The 11,338-nt window shown below is 39.2% G+C and overlaps 1 protein-coding gene across 8 annotated transcripts in view; it reads right to left on the bottom strand.

Annotated features, from left to right (window-relative positions):
• Positions 1-8,774, bottom strand: part of cadps2 (Ca++-dependent secretion activator 2) — a 388,988-nt gene extending 380,214 nt beyond the window's left edge. For 2 of the 8 annotated variants that reach the window (XM_055006857.1, XM_055006836.1), the window contains exon 1: positions 7,854-8,774. In XM_055006857.1, coding sequence (XP_054862832.1) covers positions 7,854-8,198 — 345 coding nt within the window. In that variant the 5' untranslated portion in view covers positions 8,199-8,774. The remainder of the gene's footprint in view (positions 1-7,853) is intronic. The other 6 variants (XM_055006847.1, XM_055006826.1, XM_055006860.1 and 3 more) reach the window with 5 other exon arrangements.
• Positions 8,775-11,338: the final 2,564 nt, after the last annotated feature.

Here is an 11,338-nt window from a genome sequence, read left to right on the forward strand (position 1 = left end):
AAACCTGTATAGCTTCAGGCAGCCATCCAGCTGTGCTGTTGCTGCTCTGCCTCTCCACAGCTACCAGAGATACATTAACCAAACCTCTCCTTCTGGATTTTTGAGGTAAAAATCTCAACCACCTCAAACTGCAAAAATTCAGTTTCCACGCACAGGGCAGAAAAAAATATTAGTAATAGTAAATTATTGGCTAACAGAGAAACTCATTCTGCTTGTGAAAGACTGCAGCGTTTATTACAACCTCACCAACGTGCTACCTCACCTTCAAAACACAGCTCCACATATTAAGATGAGCTGCTCTGCAAATAGGCACACCTGTTCACATGTGTAAACAATATCTTTCGGTGATTAGCTGTTATAGGTGACATGTAACCAATCCAATAGTGCTGTGGGCAGAACATTGCCTGAGACCACAGAGTGACTTGTATATCACCTACTTAACGCAATGAGCACTGACTGAATCTGAGTTACTGGGCTCTGTGTGAAATAAACATCCTTTTCTTCTGGAAGAAAAGGATGGAGCTCAAATAAAAGGGAAACCTGGGCTTGTTAGTTTCTTTTCCTCTGCTTACGAATATGCTTAAATTCAGCGGGTTTCCTGACTCTTGTGCATTTCAGAGCATGGTTAATCTTCTCCTGGAAGGTTTCATCAATACCAGACGCTTCGATTTCACAAAACTTAAGTCTCAAAACCGGCTGAGACAGAAAACAGAGAATTACATAATTATACATCTTTTATTGATTTCTCAATCTTTACCAAGGAGTTTTTTAGTGAATTCATCTAGATGAGCAGTGATGAGCAGTGCATTTAAAAGAAAAAAAAGAGATATGTTCTCCGCTTCTGACTTGTCACAGTGGCTGCTTTGCAATACAGCAGACAAGATACTAGATCCTTTAAACAACAAACAGGGAGGGAGCTTCAGTCTAACATTCAAACTATGTAAACAAGGAAAGACAAGATGTTGCATGGCTGGTTTCTCTGCTTCAGTTTCTCTACAAAACTTCCCCCAAAGAGAAGAAAAGATGGCAAGCCTGGTTCATACACTCCCATTCAAAAGTTTGGGTCACTTAGAAATGTCCTTATTTTGGAAAGAAAATCTTTTTTTCGTCAATGAAGATAACATTAATCAGAAATACACTCTAGACATAGATAATGTGGTTAATGACTTTTTTTAGCTGGAAACAGCTGATTTTTAATGGAATATCTACATAAGGATACAGAGGCCCATTTCCAGCAACCATCACTCCTGTGTTCTAATGCTACATTGTGTTAGCTAATGGTGTTGAAAGGCTAATTGATGATTAGAAAACCCTTGTGTAATTATGTGAGCACATTAATAAAAGTGTGAGTTTTTATAGAAAACATTGAAATTACCTGGGTGACCCCAAACCTTTGAACGGTCGTGTATATGATGGCGCTCTATGGAGCAGACTGACGTTGCTGCACTACACCCATGTCATGTTGGCATAACATAGGGCAAACGTAACTGATAAATAAAAAGGCAATGGCTAAATACGGCATGACTCCTCCAGCTTAAACAAAGATTTCAAAGTCTCAAGAAGGAAAACCTAATGTATGCAAATTGTCCTGATTGATAATAAATATTTTGCAATTCCTTCCACTGCCAGTGCCATCTGATTGTTCAAGGAATGCAGAATTATTTTTAGGTGAAGCTAATTAGTGGCATATGAAAGGAAGCAGCTTGAGACACAAAAAAAAGGTAAAACATGTTGGGGCTATGACATATTGTACCATCCATGATACAGAGGCATATGTTTTTCATATACATTGTGCAAAAGATAATGACATTATAGTTGTGTAATGACATGCTTGCATCCATAATGTGGGCATCTAATGTCTACTTACAAACAGAACAAGCTTGCAAAAGCATCTCTATGCAAAAGACAGACTAAAGCCCTATTCGCACAGGATTAGTATTACCTCAGGACCAATAGTGATTTGTAATAATTGCAGAGGATGTCTGTGATCTTAATCCCAAGTGAATGTGCCATGTCTGTAATTTGTAAAGTACAAATTCCACCGCAAATTACCTACTATATTTCACCAAACACCGACATCCTGTGATAATACTATTCCTATGCGAATCTGCATCTCTGGATCGGAGGATATTTCACAAATTACCAGAGATCCCTAGGTAATACTTATCCCATGCAAATAATACATAAGACTTCATTTTCACAGAAATATCCTCTTTGATTTGGAAATGGTTCCGCTACAACAAATTAAATGTGAATAGAATGCGTTTCCTCAAGCTTGACTTTTAGGCAAGAAGAAACAGGTGAGCATGAAAACATACAGTTGAGCTAATGCGGTGAAAGCAATAACCCTGACTAAGTGGGGTGAGATTGCTACATGTATTTTTTTTTTACCAGATGGATATTCAAATGAAAGTAAATATGTGTTCATTATCTGGTGGTTATTGGTTGTCAAAGATATATTACAAAAAGTCCAAAATAAACATTAGTTTCAGCTAACACACCAAATAGCACGCATTCTGGTATCTTTGTAGATTTAAGAAACAAACAAAAAAAACCCTAAACAAGAACAAATGAAGTAATCTTTAATGTGTTTTCCAGGAGGTGAATTCCTGTGGTGTGAGCATCATACAAGCCTACAGTGAAGCCACTGAAGGCTGACTTTGTGTGTGGGCTCATGCTAAGCACCGACTCGTATCATTAACTCCACCTCCAGATTCACAGCAGCCAGCAGGAAACTCACGGGATTCAAGACGACTGCCACTTCTGTGAAGGGTTACTGTTAATTCTCTTTGCTTCTATTCCTAGCATCCCAGATACAAACTTTATTCAGTTGTGACAGTGAGAGAAATTAATTGTTTCTTGCGTTGCTCAATACTTATGCCTCAATTCACCAGGTATTAATATGTGATCTGTATCTGCATACATACTTTAAATATTAGCATCTGATCCACAGGTCTTTAAGTAATACAATGAATTTTCATTATCTCACTTGAACCTTGTAAACAATCAGAGCCAGTGCAGGTCAGAACAAGCAATGCAGATATAGGTCTCTTCTTTCCTCCACCGCCAAGCTAACATTACTGTTAGTACCTGTAGCCTTGGAGAGCTTGCTTGAGTTTTTGCTTGAGAATTTTCCCCTCAAGAATATAGTCACATTGTATGGACAACATTTAAACCTTCCAAATATCTGATATGTAGCAGCACTGCAGTTATCGATTATTTTAGTAATCCAGTATTCAATTGATTATTCTGGCGATTAATCGAGTTATCGGGCAGACATCTGTGGTGTATTGTATATATATAGTATAGTACAGGGGTAATGCACATATACAGTACAAATCAGTGGTATTGTACATGTATAGTATAGTACAGGGGTATTGTACATGTAATGTCTTCCTTGACAATAAGTTAAACCGCACCAACAAAGAACCAGGAGACGTTTGTAGAAAAGATTTTCTTTATCGGTGGGTGAAAACTGAAAACACATACACATACAGTGTTAACAGAAAACCAACGAGTACACGAAAACAAGGGCTTATAAAATAATAAAAGTTCACAAAACTACCGAAATAATAGCAAAATACAGGGCTAAATAAAGATACTAAACAGTAGACAAACTTACGGCATTGCCTTGTAATGTTTCGCTGTGGATGGCAACAGATTGAAGTGCTACACCTTGATTTCTCCTCAAGCATGTCCTCTGCTCTACCGCTAGGGGGCGGGACCGGAAGTAGCTTCGCAAAACAGGAAGTGACATCTATTATGATGATATTTTAACTTTTATAACAAATAACTATGAATTGCAGCTGTAAATAGTTTCTAAATTATTTTCTAACTTAATAGAACGTTTTTAATGCATTTTAAACACATGAAATAATATTTATTAATTTATTGGAATAACAAATGCCTTAGAGGCAACACATGTATAGAACAGTACAGGGGTATTATACATATATAGTGCTGGTGTATTGTACATATAATAGGTCCGGGTCCATATAGGATGAACTCTGGGTCAAGACTCAGACCGCGGTTCACCAGTTAGTGATCTGGAGTCTAGTATGTTGTGGATTAAACAAAGCCTCGATTCAGAGAATTTGGCCTCGAGGAATTTTAGTAATCGAATTACTCGAGGAATTGTTTCAGCCCTAATATGTAGCAACGACACCCCTACTACTAGCCTTTTATTCACCACGATCACTGTTATCAAAGCAACTGCACAGCATTGTCATCACTATGTCCCAAAATGAAGCAAAGTAATATCTTGGTTTCTTCGTAACAGATTAAAGCATCATTGCTTACAGATCTGCTTTTGTATTTGCATGTTGAACTACTGCTCTATGAATCCCCCTCAAAGCATCACATAGAAAATCACTCGTTTTATTAATAACCAACCCAGTGGAATGTACCTGTCATTTATAAAGTCGTTAATAGCTGTAAATTTGAGTATAGCTATTACACGTAAGACTATTCCTCGTTTCACCACTATACAATACAACTAAACTAATTCTTTGTTACAAAGGGAAAAAAATGTATTTCACAACTCTGACAGTGGCTGCTTTTTCAAGCTTCATGAGTCTTGAAGCTTTTGATTAATTAATTGAAGATATTCAAGGAATACGCAGAAAATATGAGGTGGAGATGGTGAAAAATTAGTGTATGTCTAGAAAATGGCAAAAGAACTGGGAGGCTGATGAGCACAAGCCTTGAGGATGTCATGATGGAGATGCAGTATCATTAAGGGCAACAGAATGGATCAGGAAAGTGCAAAAACCCTTCTGCAATCACAGATGACATTGGTTTATTCATCCATCCATTCAATCATTCGTGTATACCCAAAATAACAGCACAGCAAGCGAAGAATCATCTATAGCATGTATGCATACGAACATGATTCTTGTCAAACAGCAAGTGAAGACTTCAGGACCAGAAGCTCAAAGGATTCAAACAAGGTGCAAACCCCTCTCTCAGCAACAGAGAGGCAGATTATAGAAATAGAAACACAAACTGCAGTGGAACAAAGTTCTATGGCCTGATTAAACAAAAATCTACCTTAATCTTCATTATGGTGAGGAAATTAGAATGAATAGCTCATGAGTATCGCCCCATTTGTCAAACTTGGCAATGCTTCTGATATGGATTGAAAATGTGCAGCTCCCAATGCAACTAGCAGACGTCATTAATTGATGCTTTCACTGCTGACATAAAAGCACTTAACCAGGTAGATATTCTCACCTGGTTGAGTCAGTCACCTGATCGCCATCTGACTGAACTGCATTCAACTTGTTATAAGCCAGGCTAAAGGCAGCTTGATCTGCATCAGAGGACCAGCTCAAGACTGCCTCTCGATTGACCAAACAGATCAAGACGGAGTCTTTATTCCTGCAGGATTCCAACAGGCACACGAGGTTACAGGCAAAAACTAATTTTTTCCTCTTTTCTTCTAGTTTTTTCTTGAGGTTTTAAAATTATCTTATTCTGTTGAGGGCTGCATGGTGGTTTGGTTGTTGCCTCACAGCTAGAAGATCCCCAGTTTGAGTCCTGGCCTGTGGACCTGGGATCTTTCTGTGTGGAGTCTGCATGTTCTCCCTGTGCATGCGTGGGTTTTCACCTCCCACAGTCCAAACACATGCTGAGGTTAATTGGTGATTCTAAGTTGTCCGTAGGTGTGAATGTGAGCATGCTTGGTTGCATTTCTCTATTTGTGTAGCCATGTGTTAGACTGGTGACCTGTCCAGGGTGTCCCCTGCCTCCACCCTGAGCCAGCTGGGATAGACTCCAGCCCCTCCGCGGCCCTACAGAGAATTAAGAGGTGTATGGATAATGGATGGATGAAGACTTCTGTTGAAGCTGTGATCATATTGTTTACTATAAAACCACTTTGTGCTTTCACTATAACCAAATCTACCAAAAGGTATTGCCAGTTCATCTCATATCATAATTCTCAATTTTCAATCATGGGTCTGACGAAGAGACTGAGTTACTAACGCTGCTTTTTTCATAGAAGAAAACCAGCCAGCTTTATTATGCCAGTTATCTTAAGCTCAGCGCAGCCAGATGACCACAAGAGAGCCAGACTAAGCTGAAGTGGCTTCACAGTACAGGCCACTGATCCATTTAATAAGGTTTATATCAATGTATATAGTGATTCACTGAAACAGCATGTCTTTTCCCAACAGTGTGGAAATTACTGTCTGCAATGTTGAGATGATACCAGAGCAGCTTTTCCTGAGAACTCAAAATGACTTTTTCCTCTGCAGATGAATCCACAACGGACAATGAACGGTTACCCTCTTTGGTATATTGATTTCTTCATTTGGCAGTGATCCAGAGCAGTTTGATGGGCAGAAATTGAGGGATTAAAACTAGCAATCCACCACATACAGTCACGGTGGCAACCACTATCTACCAGGGAGGACAGCAGCATGAGGAGCTCTCCAAAAACAAAGAAAAAAAATTGATTAAACTATCGAGATAAAGACAATGCCTTATTCTCCTGACTTTTAATGAATTCATTAATGAATCAGCACAAGGACAAGCAGGACTTAAAGCATTGGTTGGAGTCAAAATGAAAACTTCGAAAGTCTTTCATTTCTCAAGCTGGATCTCAACTTTTTGTCATATAACATGACATGGGTCTAATACTTCGATTTTATAATTGTGCACAAATAAAACTCCCACATCCGCCTTCTGTCAAAGCAGATTCATTACTCATACACAGGCTGAACAAAAACGCCTCATCTGCATATTGACACTAAACACCACTAGACACTTGTTACAAGTTTCCCAGCAGGATGGGAGTACATGGGAGTTCTTCAGTCAAAACAATCTTCCTTGCTTTTTTTTTTTGGTAAGTAGTCCAGCATGCCCTCCCGCTTAGAACAAACGCATTCATCTGAATCAAACATGAACAATAACAGGGAGTACTATTCATCAAATCAACTGAGAAGTCCCTTAAATATGAAGCGGCCAGGAACAATGCATCCTGCAGTCCAATTCAGCCAAGGCAAGACACGTAAAAAAATCAATTTATGCACAGCTATGCCAGTCTCATGTTAAGTATAATCTAAAGGCACTTATGGATTTATGTTCATATACAACACAATAATCAAGAGACGTAATATTAACCCCAGTGAAGTAGATATTATGTTCCAAAGCATTTTAAGAGAAACAAAGTGTCATCAAGTGACAGTTGCATGTAGTGGCTTAAAATACAATTGCCGATTATACTAAGCTTTCATCAAGAACAAACAAAGTGGATTACAGAAGAAGATAGGCTAAAACTATCATTTCTGCAAATGGAGCAGGAGCTGTTTGTGACAAGGTGCCTGTTCTTTTTATGGAAAACCCTGATGCCCAAAGTTCAGCCGATTGTCTTTACCAATTTTCCATATTTCTTTCAGGTTTACTTCAGGTTAATATCGCCATTTGTGTCAAGAGCATAAACATAGCACAACTGGCTAAATGACTTAGAATTAAACTGGACTAAAGTATGTTGCATTCAGTATTCACTTTGTAGGCCTTGTTTAAGGAACATCTTACAGCTGCATCACAACAATGGCCGTGACACTCCAGGAGTGTTTTGGTACGGCAGGTAGCTGGAAGTAAGAGAAAAATCCGCATGAAAAGTGAGTGTTTTGTTGTCATACAGGATTAGTGGTGGATTAAAAGCATGCCGAATTGGTCGGTGAGTCCTTTTGATCCGAAACAGATGTAAAGTTTTGCTGTTTGCTTTGTATGTTTTGCCAAATAAAGGAGTCAGGGTTAAACTGACACATTTTCAATACAAGTTAGCAAGTGGTCCCTCCGTACCAGACAACAGGTGTATGCTGCCTCGGTGTGCGGCAAACACTAACCTTCTGTTGCCGCCGGGCCATGTCGGTGGGCTGCTTGGCATTGAACGGGTAGGCAATGCAGCGCAGAACGAACACATAGATCTGCAGTTTAATTTTCCTCTCCTCTTCCTCCCTCTGGATCAGCTCCCGCTCCTTCCTCTCCTCCTCTTCACCTGTAGCGTCGCTCTCTTTGGCACCTTTGCCGGGGACGCCTCCAGGTACGGCGGTCTGCCGCTTCTTGCCACCCCCTCGGCGGCTGCTGTCCACCTTCCCGGCCGGGGAGGCAGACGGTTTCTTCGGAGGCTCCTGGGCAACTTCTGGGTCGGTCTCCCCGCCGGAGTCTTCGCTGGAGGACGGGTCAAGCATGGTGCACAGCGGTGAAACTCTGGCTCTGACCGACGGAAGAGAAGAAAGAAAGAAAAAGAAAGGGAACAACTGTTTCGGCTTTAGTTTGTTTTAGCCGACGTGGCGCTAACGGCTGCACTTTACCGACAGTGCCGCCTGCTGCGGTCTGTGGCGCGTCTGAATCCGCGACCTGTGAAGAATGTCGGTACTTGTGGAGAGGACGGGAGGCGGAGTTTTAACGGTTAATAAGTGGAGGTTGTCGTCGCGTGCACCTCGTTCCGTCACACCGGGATGAATGTGTCGGTATGAACCTGCGCGCGGCCGCCACTGACGGCACGGAACTCGTGCGCTCTGAGCGCTGAGCACACAGGTGAGTAACCTGTAGCTGCACCAGAGCTGTGAGCACAAGACAGGACGTCTCACTCTGACGGATTTTCGTGGACCACAAATCTCTACGAACACTGCAACCACAGGCCGAGCTCCGACAGAAAAGAAAACTAGAGGAAATTGAGAAACGGCAACAAAGTCATTAGTCTATCATCCGTTTCCATGGGCAGGTCTCCGATCTGACTACTACTCAGTGCTTAAAGTGTATAGTTTGACATTTCAGTTAAAAGCCTACTTCATCACTCACTACCGGAGAGTTCCAAACCACTTTCGTACCAGTAGCTAGAAGCAGCTGCCAGGTAGCTTTGGCACAAAGACTGGAAATGGATTTAAAAAATCTGAACTTCACAGTGATTATATCTCTTGTATTTTAGTGGTTTGGTGTATTTTATGTCTCTTTTTTTATTAAGTGTGATATATCTCTTCACAGACAATCTTTGAGTGGAAAAGGACGCAACATGTGTTTAACTCACACTGAGCCAGAGAACTGAAAGAGCAGAACACTTAAAGATGCAGGCCCGACAGTAACAGTAGCCTATCTTAAGTAACTTAATGTTGGTATCAACATTAGATTTAATAAACAAGAATTTCCTCCTATTATTTACCCAAAAATGACAGAAGTAATTTGAGTCAATAGAATCAGCGATGACAATTTAAAATATGCAATTTGCTGCTGCAAAGTTGCCTCCAAAACAGACCATTAACCCATTTAATCCCAAATTTTTCCCTGCAAAATAAGTGCATGTATTTTACTCCTTAGACCTCCCTAACACATAATATGCATAATTTTTTTTTTTCATTTCATGTTGTTTGTGAAAATGTAGGTTTTATACTCGGCAACAATTGTTGCCGGTGGGAAACCGCATAGTCTAAATTTACACAAAATCTTCAGTTTGACCTATTTACACATTTTTCACATTTTTTAAAAATTAAAAATAACACTAATAAGTGTAATATATTATAACTAGGCATGGTTATAAGTATGTTCAAAACTTTATAAGATACATAAAGATACCATGGCAATGCATACTGAAGAGAACTAAAATTGACAACATTGCAATTATTGCATTTCACAGTCTCATAAAACAGTTGAATAACCATAGAGCTAAGAGTGTTTGAGCTTACAAAATAAGAAATGACCATAGTTTACTAAAATAAAATAAATTCACATTATGGCAGTAGCTTAGATTGACTATTTACTGACCACTAACATCATGGCCGGAAGATGAGTGTACATAAAGCTTTCATGCATTTGATAGCTGTTGTTTGTATGGCATCATCTTGTGAGCACCCTTAGAGTTAGAGGATACATCAGCAGGAACAAATCAACAGGGTCTGCTTTAGTTTGTTTCATGCAGTCTGCTGCAGTTCCTCCATAGGTCACAAAATCTGGTTTATTGGATGGACTATGTATTGACTATGTATGTATGTATTGGACTATGTATCATGATCGTGGCAACAAATGTTGCCATGCTTACGCTCACTCTTCTGATGATCAAAAGATGCATGCAGGCATAAAGTTCTCATCATATATCAGTAGTAGACCCTTTTAAAAATGTATCTGCAAAATATCTCAGTTATATCTGTTAATTAAGATATTTAAATAAATTCTTTTTGTACAAGTTTGAGGCAGACATCTCCTTCCATCGGCACAGGCAGGAAGTAAAGAGGCCTAGTCATGTGACCATTCACACTAGTTACATGACATTGATACAATTTAGAGGAGACAACCTATTCTTTGATTTTAAAACTTGCATTAGCTGTCCAAAGCCAAAACAACATTTTTAGAGAGTAAAAATTAAAAGAAAAATGAGCGGCAACAATTGTTGCCAGTGGGATTAAACGGGTTAAGTAAAATGAGGAGGTGTGTGTGTGACATATCCACCTGTTTTATTGTATCTGCTGCTTTTTAATGATTATAATTTATGTATTTATTTTTGGTACTGCATGATTCATTGTCTGGTTTAGAGATTACTATGTTACTGTTGGGATTTTTTTTTTGTATGTTAAGTAAGTGAAGTATATTTTTAAATGCACATGAATAGAGCCTGTGCTCAGAGGGTGTAACAAAGGGACACTGTGGCCACTAGAGGTCAGTGCCACTCTGGCCTATTTTACAACAGATGCATCCAATTAGAGCTTCATTATAGTTGTTTACAGATCTGCAAAAGCAGCACATACATATATAAAAAAGGTACAGAAGTACAGAACATTAGAACGACTTCATGTTTTTGCAATGTAATCCTCATCTTAGTCCAGTTTCAAGACATCCAATTGATTATACTGTACCAGAGTGGCAGGAGAGTGCACTTTTGCAGAAGACACATTAGTGAAAAGGCTCAGAAAAGAATACTGTTTTGTCGCTCAGTAGTTTGAGTAGTTGAGATCATTTGCTACCTGTGGGGGGGAAAAAAAAAAAAAAAAAAAAATATATATATATATATATATATAGATAGATATAGATAGATATAGATATAGATATAGATATAGATATATATATGTAAATAACCTAATACATTTCTTTATCTGCTAAAGATAACTGCTGTATTTTATTTTAGCTTTTTACCTTTATTTACAATGAGTCAAATGTAACTTCCTGTTGACGCGTTTATTTTGAAAGGATTACTTCCTGTTGCAACTGTGTGCGAATTAGCTTATCGGCAATATAAAGACGAAGGATAAGGACACGGAGAGAAGTCAGCACATAAATATGTATTTTGGACTTAGCAGCCCCTTTGAAAGAGGCACAAGGTATGTTTGTGTGTAAAGAAGAG

Source organism: Amphiprion ocellaris, chromosome 3 (assembly GCF_022539595.1).
Source record: "Amphiprion ocellaris isolate individual 3 ecotype Okinawa chromosome 3, ASM2253959v1, whole genome shotgun sequence".
Classification (NCBI taxonomy): Eukaryota; Metazoa; Chordata; class Actinopteri; family Pomacentridae; genus Amphiprion; species Amphiprion ocellaris.